Below are 13258 nucleotides of genomic sequence, written 5' to 3' on the forward strand. Positions count from 1 at the left end.
TACAGTCTTTATAATTCTTATATAATTCATCATAATTCTTATAATTTAAGAATTACAAGAATTCTTAAGTTCTTACATTCAAGTCTTTACTGTTACACCGATAGACACACCTTATAAACAGAGCTGGTTGCATGTTTTCACTCAGTTAAGAAAAAAATGTTGAAAATACTTCTCCATTAATTTTCATGTTTCTACAAACTGAAAAAATATCTTCCCCTTTAGTTTTCAACCTCTTGTCCAGTGAAAAAATTGAGGAAAGAAACAATCATGGGAGAGAAAAGAAGAAAAATGCTAATCTACATGCTTTAAAAATCAGGTGTCAATAATAATTTTCATTAGGTGCTTGAGTGAAAAAATTAGTTGTTTTGTTTGTTTGCTCTAACAAGTAGATACTCTCCTAGCAGTCCTTCACTGTTTACGGGAGGTTACCATATATTTAGAAACTTTACTTCTACCTTTTAATCACAATAGTCTTAAAAGAAAAAAAAATTGTCAGTCATAGTGCTCCTTTGTCACTCCTTCCTTGGTCTTCTTTTGTTTTAGATCTTTGTCCTCCATTACACCCCACCTTTGCTTATGGTACAGTAGGTTGGAAAGTAATTCTTTTATCCATGCCAGGAACCAATTATGGAATCCACAAAAGGAGCTGACAAAAGAGACTCTGTCTCTGCTCTCAGCCTTTTGCTCCCTCAGGCCCTAAAACTCAGAAGTGAATGTGCATGGCCAGAATTCTCAATTTCTTAGAAGAAAGCAGGCAGGCATTTTAGTCAGTGTTTACTGACTTAGAAGTGGTAATAGGAAAAGCTGAGTATGAGCATCTCTAAGGATGGACAAGCACTTTGGTATGGGTATTATCACCTACCTGGAACAGGGAATACAAAAATTTTCAACAGTTTGCTTTCTGTAGCTCTCTGTGCATTGCCTGCGTTTCAATCAGTAGGATCTTGCACTACAAATTTCAATGCCATTTCAAATACCAACCTTCCCATTTGAATTGGCCCATCCATAATGTGTAAACCGAGCATAACTTCAAATTCATAGCCAGGATTAAAGTTCTCACACACACCCCCTCACACCATGTGCATGTATTTGGCTGGTCACAGATGTTTAGTCCAGCTTGTTACTGATAAAGCATTAAGTCTCTCTACTTGTATGGCTGTGACGATTTCTTCATATGCCACTGTTCAAGTACAACAGAGTACATTTAAGATGCCACTCAGTTATTAAAGGTACGGCTCACAGAGTTAAATTGCTCTTATTTCGACTAAGGAAGAGGAAAACAGGGAATTTGTTTTCACTTAGAATAAACATTCACAGCTTATCCACAGACCACTTGGGACTGCAGAGCTGGCCTGCAAGGGAATTAGAAGAGAAATGTCTTTAGATTTAGTCAGGATGCGAAATGTGAAGCTAAGTTTTATTCCACACTCTATGAAATAGGTAAATAACCAGTTAAAAACCTAAATATCAGGAAACGAGGCTAGAAATACTATCTGATTCACTGGAGTCCAGTCCATACTTAAGTGTAACCAGAAAATATTTTGTTATATTCAAAGGAATTTTGCTCCCTTACAGTAGGACTGACTTCTGGCTCAAAGTCTGCAAAATCACAGGTATTATTTCCAATATCGTGGCAGGCAGTGGAATGAACGTGTAAGGGAATATAAAATAACCCCTTTCCAACCGGTGTTACCTTCACCTGACTGAGTCTCCTTCTTTAGAACTTTCTCAAGGCATGAGAAAATGAAGCAGATCTGGTGACCCAAATTTACAATTTTCTTATCAGAACTGAACAGGAAAAAAAAAAATCTTTCATGTTCAAGGAACATTCAAGGGATATAAAGGACTCAGTAGTTGATAACCATTCAGTATGTTATCAACTTCTGAAGTAGTTCATTCTTGCTACTGGGCTTGATCCTTTCAACGGCCATTTACCACTTGCAGTCAAAGCATCACAGAAGAATATGCAATAAACAAGGGAATAAAGCAGCTGATTCTTGCATAGAAAAGTAGAAGATCACCTTCCCCCTTCTCCACCTCACCAAAAATCAGAAGGGTTTATTATGTGTAAGCTCTTCTGGATAAACAAAGAATTAATTACGTCACTTTTTGTTCTGTCAACTTCTTATGAATTTTAGCAGTGGACTTCTCTAGCCGTACAGGTGCTATACAGAAGACTGTCTGCATACTATACATGAGATATCTGAAAAAGAAGTGTGTAAGTAGTGACAGCAAGTTTGTCTCACTGTCCTTGAGGGGGGAGTTCATAGTTTTGCAATGACATTAGAACACAACATGGCTGTAATTTTGGAGGGATGGAATAAGTTACATTCTGTCTTCTAAAATAACATGTATTTTAGTATGGAAAGTTAAATGGTGCCTACTGCATGTACTAAATATATATTGAGAGTCATGGTAGTGACTGGAAGCCAAGTTCGGAAGACAGAACTGCTGTCATATACACACATGGCCCAACTCTCACAAAGAGGCACTTTTATACTGGGATGGAACAATAAAGAGGGCTTACAGTGGCTGTAAACATAAATGATGAGCATATGAGAATCATGACAACACAGTTTACTTTACAAATGCAGAATACAGGGACAGATGATGGACATATGATAGATTGCATGGCCATATGTTTAATAAATAAATGCATGATAGGCCTTTGCAATTCATCATACAATTTGGACTGGGTGATTTCTTTGCCAATCACCTTCCCTTGGCACTTATTTGAGCACTGTAGATGCCATGGACAGCTTTAAATTGTTCCAGTTAAAAATGAACAAGAAGAGAAATATTTCCTTTTTCCATTCATATATTTAGAATATTCTCTCCATATTTTACCTGCCCAGAATAAGCTTCAGTTCTGGACCAGTAGCACATTTTCTAAAGATAAAAATGGAATGAGTTCAAAGTTTAGTATTCTACAACCCCATCACTGGAAAAGAAAAAAATCCAGCTGCTCTGTGAGAAAGACAACATTCATTGCAATCCTCAAAGATTTCAATTCTAAGGAAAAAAAAGAAAGCATTACATGTAGAAAAGACATTTAAGGACGTTTGGAGAGTCCCTGAATCGTAGATTTTATTCTCTGAATGACTGAATTGCTAGTAACGAAGTCATTTGTCTGTGAAAGAGGATGGATACTAAAACAATCTGCTCATGCTTTTAAAATGCTAAAACTCAAGTTGATAAACCTTTCCAGCAGAACACATCTTCCTATATTGGCACTAAATCTGACCTACTCCTATGCACTTGTTCTTAAGCACATACACCAGCTATATGCACTAATTTCCACACCTTGAACACAGCTGCCATAAATATATAGGCATCTATGCAATACAATAGCCAACCCAACATGCCACCACCCTTTGCAAGAATGCTTAGGGTAAAAATTTGAGCTTACATCTGGAAGATGCCATCACAGTGGCATCACCTGCAAATATTTTATCTTCATTTTCCTATTTGTGATGAAAATGATTAAAAAAGATCTAGAAAAAAATATGTATTTTTATTTTTAGTTGCTGAACAAAACAACTCAGTAAACTAGGTTTAATTTTATGGCATTCTTAAAGAACTGAAAATCTTTGTATAAATGTGGTATCTATTAGCTTATAAGTCATCTTCAGCATTATTCTTACTTGCTACCTACTGCAAATCTGGGACAACATCGGCTCCCTCTGGTGGTCAACACAAAAAAAGTTTTATATGGCCATTCAGTAAAATCTGTGCATCAGGAAACTTAATCTGCTTCTAATTCACTGGATTTCATAGGGGTTGAGCACATTCATCATGTATCAGAACGGGTTTAATCATAAATTACACATCTGTCCTTATTTTGTAGGAGCACTGAATGTGACTGACATTGAAGTCGCAATACTGAAATTTGTTTTGATTTATAAGCTAGCTACGCATTTACTTCTCCTCCTGAAAGGGCTCAACAGTATTTTCCAATTTTGGGGGTTTTTTTTGATTATTTGTTTTTCACCCGAGATATCTTATCATGAAGGACGGTATCTGAGCAGTGTTGTTTGGTAATGCAGAAAAATCCTGAATATTTCTTACTAACACTGGTAAGAGCATTTTGGAGAAAAACTGTAGTAGTCAATGTGTTATCAACTTCTCCATGTCATTCTGATTACACTTCTAATGTCTCCATGGTTAAAATAAAAGGAGTAAAACCAGGCCAGTGTCCTTTCATATCACTGCTAACCTAAGACTCCATCAAACTGGCCAAAAACTCTCACTCTCTTCTGGAAGCCCAATCTAGGTGATGTTAGAAATCCTGGATTGAAGCCTGAAACCAGCAGGGGTTCTCCGACTGTACCTCAGCGCTGAGATGGTGCTCGTGAACCAAACTTCTGTCGAGTTCACGTTCCCATAATCACACTTTGCTTAAACACTTTACCCCCTTGCACACACACAATTAATGATTTAACAGTTGTGAAATAGAGTATCTATGCGATTCCACTCAACAGATTTGTATTTAATGAGTGTCACTGAAAGTTCTTTCCCACACTGTGTATAGTAATGGGAGGTTTTAAACATGCTAATGTTACAGTATAATTTCTTATAATTAAAATGATTTCTTGTAAAGATGCAGCAATTTTTCTTTTTTTTTAAGTTCTGTTTAATACTATGTATATACCTGGCAGTTATGAAATTGTAAGAAACAAAGGATATGAGTTAGCATAAGCATGGAATTTTTTTTTAAATTCGGAAAGGCAGAGCTGGCTAGCTTAAACTGGTCTTTAAAATATTTTACATAGGAATTTCACAGAAAATCTTAATTCCCACAAAGATATATTTAGAGGCAAATTTTGCTTTTTAATAAAAAAAGTAAATTAAGGATAAGTAATGACCTTTTTGAGTTTTCACCTAGAACTTTTTAAAGTTTGAGCAGACCACCTGAGAAGAGACAGCTTTTAACAGCAAACTTGTCAGCTATGTGGAGAGGGGTCACAGCTGTATTCCTTCAAAGCAAGGAAACTTTTTCATTGAAAATGTAATTTTGTTGAAAACTTGAGCCTCCTGTAAGCTAAACTTATGTCAATGCAAAGAACTGCTTTTACAATCCACTGTACTTCTACATCGTACTCAATGTAAAAAAATTTGTTTCACCACTTCATTATTCCATTTTTATACTAGTCTGAACTCCATGAGGCATGTAACTCTGTGGAGTTACAAATAGGATGTAAATAGAGTAATGAGAATGGGTAAATTAGGTTCTTAATCTTCACATTGTGAACACCTACTAGTTTTTTTTTTAAGAGAAGACTTACAATTAAACCATTGTCCTGTCTTAAGAAGCTATTACAAAGTACCTGGCAGTGCAGAGAGTTCAATTCTACTCCACTTTTCTTAGAAGACCCTTAGGGTATTACGTGTACTTTCTGAAACATCACTTAAAACTTATTAACTACATGTCATATTTGTATTAAAAACCGTCAAACCCCTTTTTAGTCATGTTTCACATTATCTGTAGGAATGCTTTGCTTTCTTATTCTCCATTTTGCCTACCTGGAAAGGGTTCAAGATGAACATGATTATTTGCCCGAGGGTAAAACAATAATTTTTCATCATTTAAATTAGAGTTATGTATTGCAACTCACTCATTTAAATAACATAAATGTCTTAAATCACAGTACATGTGAGGTCAGAATACTTCTGGGTGTGTGCACCATTGCAACTCATAAAACCTATGTTTATAGTTCAGAATGATTAAAAATATATGCCTTATGGGCCGTTCACATGAAGAACTTTCTTCAGCGCAAAGAAGTTTTTCCTAAGTACAATCCTCTAGCTGATATTTTAATTATAACTCACTGACTATTCCTAGTACAACTGAAAAAGGAGACTTGTGGAACAAGATTTATCTTGAGCAAAGAGTGTTTGCATCTTTTGTTACAGAAATAGAACACACACCTTGATTTGCACAGGATGTCTCCAGCATAAAAGTAAAATTACTCATACTAAGCATCAGGATGAAAGGAGATGTAAAGCCTATGAATTAGTGCATTTGGTACTAGTTCTTAGAATTCCTTTTAGGCCCCTTATATATCCAACAAATATATAAGATCTTTCTTTTTTTCTCGGCAGCTTGATTGATAGCCAAGATACAGAAAGAATCTTGCACTTCAACTTGACCAGGCCATGTGCAGTTCTAGTTTTGTTCCAAAGGAATAAAACATACGCAATGAAGGAAAAATAGAATGTATTACAGAATGTAAAATGTTACACTTAGGCTAACAGAAAAAAATGAAAAATGTTTTTAGGAAGTTTTCATTAAATCTTTAGACAGCACTGAAGTAAGATACCCTGTCCCAAAAACACACTCTTTGAAACACCAAATCAAATTAAACCATGGCTCAAAATAAAAGAGAATCTTTTGTAAAAGAACAGACAAATATATGGATAATCTTTCTGAGGCTGATATATAGATTTATATAACACAGCATTCAGTTCTGGAGCGTACATCTCACAAATGAGTATGAACCACAGCCAAAAATAATCAATAATAATTAAAAGAGAATGTGTGAGTTCCAAAAGAAGGGAAGCCAAAATCTCAGTCAGAAAAAAAGGTTCTTTTCCAGCAGGGGAGGAAGGAGGGCAACAGAAGAATCAGGGTAGCAGAGGCAACAGGAGGTTCAGAGGTATGAAGGTCATAGGAAGAGGCAAGGTCTGTCAGACGCGCTTGGTATATGAAGGGAATGATGCACAACAGTAAACTGTTGAGGGAAAAGAGTAAAAGGATAAAATTATAAATATTGTGTAGGTCAGACAGCAGAATGGCTAGCATGCTCAGTAACGTTAAAGAACCAGACACCCAAAGGAATGGGCACATGTATTAGAATTTGGAATCCCACAGATGCTTTGAGACTAACTCCCTGGGTTCATGTATAGGCTAACTCAATCCCAGCAGCACAACACCTACTGGTATCCAGCATGTCTACAAATTCTGCTTTACTTGGCCTGAATTTTAATTCTCCAGAAGGTACTAGATAGATGATGTTGGAGATTCAACTTCATTCTGTAGCCTCGTATCAGGCTGGATGAGTAAGAGGAGTGGTGGCACTATAAGCCTCCTAAGTCACACTTGCAAGTTTTCTTGCTGTAAAGACCATCTCTAAGAAACAAAAGGCTGGGCCATTTGACAAGATGCCTTCTGAGGCAGTGCACTATGACAGGCCAGCAAAATTCCCTACTCAGCAGCCTGCAGTTCTCAAGTAATTTAGAACCACTGTAAGAAAATGTAGTTTCCTTTCTGTGAGTTTCTCTACCTATTTTCGCTTCAAGTCAACAAAGTCCAACCCTTACAGACTATCCTAATGACTGTGAAAGACTAGATACGTATCTAAGGTGACTGAAGAAATATGACTGAATTGCTTGTGAAACTGTCACAGCTTTTGTCAGGTGGCTTGTATTACCTGTTAATCTATCAATGATATAATGAAAAACATTAAAAATTAGATATGGGGACAAGGCTCCTTTCTGTTCTCCTTGTTCCTTGAAATTAACCTGGTATTATCCATCAACTAGCAGTATATATGTCATCTATAAAAAGTAACTGGGAAATGCTTATACCCACTCCTTCATTCCTTTCAAACTTTCTGGTTAAGTGACGATTGATTATTTTGATCTATAGTTAAAAACAAAGACACATTCAAATCATGATTTCACTTCTTTAAAGACAGAACACTTTCCAAAATTTAAAAATCAATCAGTTGTCAAGCCAGTGTGAACCCTGAATTCACTAGTACTTTATCCAGTGTCAGAGTGAAGAATTTATCTTCAGGATCTCACTCTACAAGAAGGTGACCTGTTTATTCTTTTCCAAACAGCTTTTAATTTCTTACTGCATTTCTTAATGATAGGTCATAACAAGTCAAATAAAGAGCTAATCATGGAGGTTCACAGGAATATTGCCTTTATTGTAATAAGCTAGCTGAAAACATTTCAAGGCAGCATGTTTTAGTTGCTTGTCTGGGTGCAGCAGTGTTTCAATATATGCATTCTTTACCTGAGGTTAGTAGCACAGAGCTTACTATTAACTCATTTATTGGGAACTTCACAAGCTATGTGACATAATTGAACGCCATGCAACAGAGGTGACAATCTCCATTTCTGCATTCCCAGAGCGCAGTCAATCTTAGAATCACAGCCCATGAACAATCTGGTTAGTAAGACAAGGAAGGAGAAAGGATCCCATAAACATATCATTTTAGACATGCATACAACATGTAGCTAAGGGCCTACCAGACCAAAAATTAAGAGGAAAGGTCATGTAATGAGAATAAAAAGATTGAAGAGCAAAAAACTTTGAGGAACAATTGTACTCTTGTTTGTGGAAGAGATTCTTACCACTAGAGTCAAAAAAGCCCAAGTATCTTACTAAAGGCCTTATTCATGAATGACTTATGCTCCACATAAATTTGGAAAACTCCGTGAAGAGCGGTTATCACCATCCTCTATGAAATGAAAATTCCTCAACATGGGGTTTCCCAGAGCACAATGGGTCAGCTGTGTGTTTGCTGGGGAGGAATGAGGGGTGAGGCATGGTGTCCCACAGACAGTGGCAGATCGTAAGGAACAAGAATTTAAACTCCACACGATCACAGAATTTTAATGGCTGAATGGGAATCTCATCTTGTGAAAGACAAACTGTTGCTGACAGTCACCCACTCAGCAAAGGAAGACCACAATCCTCATAAGAGAAAGCTGTTTTGAGAGTGATTTCAGAACAAATATGCCTTTCATCAATAGCTGGCATCAGTAGCTTATCCTCCTTCCTACCTTGTTTTATGAGAAAACACATTTACTGAGGTTAGAGGAAGATTGAAAATCATCTTGTTCTTTGAATCTGCCGCCAAAGTCCTATTTGCACTGCTTGAGGCACTCTCAGGCAATAAAAAAACATTGTTGCAAAACTCTGTTCTTACACCATTCAATCGCTACAGTATCTAAGCACCTCTCAGAGTGGCATTAGGCAATATAATTAGCATCTGTCATACGTGCTGCTTTCTCTCATGGGTACATCTATATACATTTCTCTTGTGTAAATCTATATGCGTATCTTTATCTAGGTAGAGCACAGCATAATTATAAAGCTAAACTTGTCCTTCTCCAACACTGATACTTTAAGTATAAAATAAGTACCCACTAAGCACTATTCTTTTGCTCTCAGTAAACTGAGGATAATAAAAACTCGTGTTACGTTTCCATGTAGAAGCTTAATCAAATCCTTTTGGCTGGGATATTGTGTTTGTTTAAGAGCAAATGATCAGGCTGATAAAATCAGAGCTGCATTGATTAAAGGGTATTTGATCACCAAGTTAGATCAGGAAAGCATTGCCAAATAACAGTGGTAGAAACTCAAATGAAGCAGAAATATTAATGCAAAGAAGGCCACAATGGATTTTTAATAAAGAAAACATTGTAGGCAAGCTGATGGTATCTAGCAAAAGAAAGATTTTAAGTATGATATGATTTCTGTGCATATGCTGGTAAAAATGAATTAGGGTTAATCCTCATTAAAACTCAGGTTTTCTGTTAGTATGGATCTCCTTAATTTCCTCCTCTCCCCCCCAATAAAACTTGTCAATCTGTATTACCTCAGCACGGATCTGAAAAATAATACTTCAGATTTAGCTGGTATCCAACAGCAAACACACCAACATTAATGTATCAGACTAACTGCTACCTGCAGAATAGTTTTGGTAAAGAAAGTGTCCCGGAAAAACATTTTTTGTCAAATTAGCCACTAATGGAGACATTTCTCTATCCCACGGTTAGGAGACACCCTCCTAACCTTCAAAGGAAGTGTGTCCATGAGATGCCACAACGTGCAGAGCTTCGTTGCCTCTACAGGATCTATATGGGCGTGCAGGGCAAGCCCAGAGGGAACATAATACATGATCAAAGACTTGGATTGTGTACAAAGATTTAAAGACAGTCGATGGATAAGCTTGAAAAAGTAGCATGAAAACATGCTTTTCACAAATACACAAGGATGTGGAAAATATATTTCTTTGTCTGATAACTGTTACACCTGAAGGGGAAGAAATCACAAAGGACTATCCAGGGATGGCAAGGAAGATGTGCCCATTAGGACAGGAAGGCCTTTAACAATATACAGCTCCTGAAAATGCTTTCATTTTCCTACGGGAGACAACCTCTAGTTTTCAACCCAGACTGATAGACCTATTGACTGTCAAAGGAATTCAACTCTAGAGAGACAGAAAAAAATGTTAATACAGAAAAACAAACATGGAGATTTAATACAAGACAACAGATTTTTGCTTCCAGCTGCACAAAGTCACATGGCTCGATGGTTGTTTTTAAATGCTTCCATACAATGGCCAGGTATCATCCGCAAAACTGTCTCCAAACAAGTGCTTTGTTTACTTTATATTAATCAGTTACACTGCATTGGGCATTTTAAAAGACAACAGGCTGGAAAAAAAGGAAAAAACAGACACGTATGTCTAGAGAGCAGAGAGGAAAGTCTGGAAAAGCTACCCCTGAGAGTAACCATCAAAAGAGTGGAAATGCAAATACATATATTTTCAAACATACGTTTAGGTACCAGCTCTGTTGGTGCTGTAACATCTGCTTCTCTGCAACAGACTGCTGGATCCACAATGTCTCTGTCAGGAGGAGGGTAAGGTGGGGGTGGGGGGATCACTAACTGGGGTGGACCACGAGCAGTGCCTCTAGGAGGCTTTTGTGGCACCTGCCGTCCATCACCTACAGGGGGATCAATTGACTAGTTACTTCATCGTCAAGATAATGATTGCTCTGTTTATTGTTATTTTTTAAACACACATTGATTTTCTCTTACCCACATTCAAAGTCTCTCTGGATCTAATTCTGCTCTTATTTACTCCCAAATAATTAAGGGAGAAGGAAAACCTAGGTCTCTCTTAAACCAGCAGCAATGGGAACAGAATTGGGCCCAGCACATACGTGTACATCACAGCTAACAGTTAAAATCACCAGTTTTGGCAGACATAAGGAAGGAGAAAAAATATTTAAAAAAAAAATTGAAAAAAGCTATGTAAGGAAATGTGGAAAATGTGGTTTCTATCTTCTTAAGTGCCAAACTGCCTAAATTTGTTTACCTCTAAGATACTTTACGTGACTATTTTCCTGATTCTTTGAGAGAAAGATGAAAATGCCTCAGGTCAGTATTTTGAAGTAGGTATCTTGACAGGTTTTTCTTTTTCTGAGTAGGTTTTTTATTATTTTGACATTGTGGAGAAGCAGATGGTTAAGTCGTTTTTTGCAAAACAACACTGCTTAAAACACTTTAAGCTATCAAAGGAAATGCTCATAACTTTGGCTGGCGGCTTATTTCAGTACAATGTGCAATAACTAAATAAATACATGCACCTTTGCACTATAGTCTATTAACCACTTGCAATGCTAAAAAGCTGCTGCCAGTTGTAGTGTACAGACCTAGAGCTAATTGCAATTTAGAAAGTCCTTAAGAGGCTGAAAGTGCACTGAGAAACCATGACTACCTGCTCATTCTGCTCTCTACCCTGCCTTAAGCATCTGCTGTAGTCATTGCTGAAGACGGATGCTGGCAGAGATGGACCTCTGGTCTGATCCATTCTGATCATTCCAATACTCTTAGGCTCAAGCTCTGGTGCTGCTGAGAAGGGAAGTAGCACCGAGAGGGAGGAAAAAAGATTAAACCACTTGATTTTCTACTTAGGAGTCACTCGCTTCCAGAGATTCAAGACAATTTAATGCTGGCAAACGTGCAGACCCTTTTTTACTGCATTGAGAAAACTGGGCACAATGCTTTGGGGTCAGAATAAGTGATTCAGTATTGAATACTGAAATAAATTTGCCAGTTTGAGAATATTTTTGGTAGGATCTTTTGCTTTGATTCATGTGGCTAACTTGGGAGATACATAGGTAGCTTTAATCCTTTTTCCATCATGCGGCTGCCTATTTCTTGCAGCACGTTTTCCCCCTCACTACAGTCTTGCTTTTTTCACAGCTTTTCTCTCTTGCTTTCAGAGCCATCTGTGCTTTCTCATCATTTTCTTGCAAGGGCCCCAAAGAGAGGCTGTTTTACCATCCTTCCCTTGCTGTAACATTTTTTCTTGTTAATGAACGCCTTCATTCAAGAAAGTAGCAGAAAATGAAAAGCACTGACGATAGGGCTACCATGGGACGAGTTCTTTGTTGGTGTAAATTAATAAGGTTCCATTAAAGTAAACGATACTACAGAATCCTATATCAGCAGAGTCTGCCCAGCAAGCACTTATGTACGCAGCACTGAATGGACTAAAAGTGGCTCCGCTGTGCTTTATTTCATCTGCAACATTCCGAGCACTGATACAAAATAAAATGAAGACTTACAAAAAGTTAAAGCACCAAATGTCATCAATAAGTGACCAGCAACAGGGCAAAGCATGAGGAGTGACAGACTGTGACATCTGCAATGGTTAAAAGTAAGCTAATTTGCTGAAAACTCCTGTGTTATATGGCACAGAGATGACATTCCCCTTAGAGGGTTTAAATAAGAGATGTCAATGGAGTCGAACATGTCACAAGATAATGGACTCCTGCTGCTACATAAATGCTGAGGCATTAAATGTGAAGCGGTTACTGAAAATAAATGTTGGAACAAAGCCAAGAGGTTTTTTTCTAAACTGTGAAGCATTTGTAATGTAAGCAATTATGTATGACAGGATGTCATATCTGTATGTCTTAGGCACTTTATGAAACATGAGGTCAAAGGCACGAATTGAAGTGCACTGAGTGCATTACGGCACTTGAAGAATGATTCCCTTAATGTACTGAAAAATGAGTTCCAGTATGTGGGGTTATTATCTCATAGCTTTACCCATCATAAAATCACTTTGTTTGCTAAAAGCATAATCTTGGGGTCCTCACTCGGGCAAAGCTCCCACCAATATGAATAAGCCAGCAGTCAGATAATGACAGAGGTCTGGGAGAACGTTTTTCAGTCTTCCTGTATGAGACTAAATGTGGTGTCACATCCAGCTGAAGACTAGAGTTTCTTTTGTTGTCTCCAGCTATGTACGGCATTCCTTTGAGAGCACCAGTTCTTCCTTCTACTGATTAGCTAAAGACTCAACAGAGATTGATTCATAATAAAACTGAGGACTAAATTCAAAAGAAAAACTTCACTGAAGATGGTCAATTGATGTCAAACTGTTGGAGGACTACAGGAAAAGAAAATGTCTTCAGGCTTTAGGAACATGAGATACTGAAC

At 37.4% G+C, this 13258-nt stretch overlaps 1 protein-coding gene across 1 annotated transcript in view; it reads right to left on the minus strand.

Annotated features, from left to right (window-relative positions):
- The window catches only part of COBL (cordon-bleu WH2 repeat protein), a 117206-nt gene that overhangs the window by 31738 nt on the left and 72210 nt on the right, over positions 1–13258 (minus strand). The window contains exon 10 of the mRNA XM_075705035.1: positions 10579–10749. Coding sequence (XP_075561150.1) covers positions 10579–10749 — 171 coding nt within the window. The remainder of the gene's footprint in view (positions 1–10578; positions 10750–13258) is intronic.

The sequence above is a fragment of the Pelecanus crispus genome, chromosome 2, assembly GCF_030463565.1.
Source record: "Pelecanus crispus isolate bPelCri1 chromosome 2, bPelCri1.pri, whole genome shotgun sequence".
Lineage (NCBI taxonomy): Eukaryota > Metazoa > Chordata > Aves > Pelecaniformes > Pelecanidae > Pelecanus > Pelecanus crispus.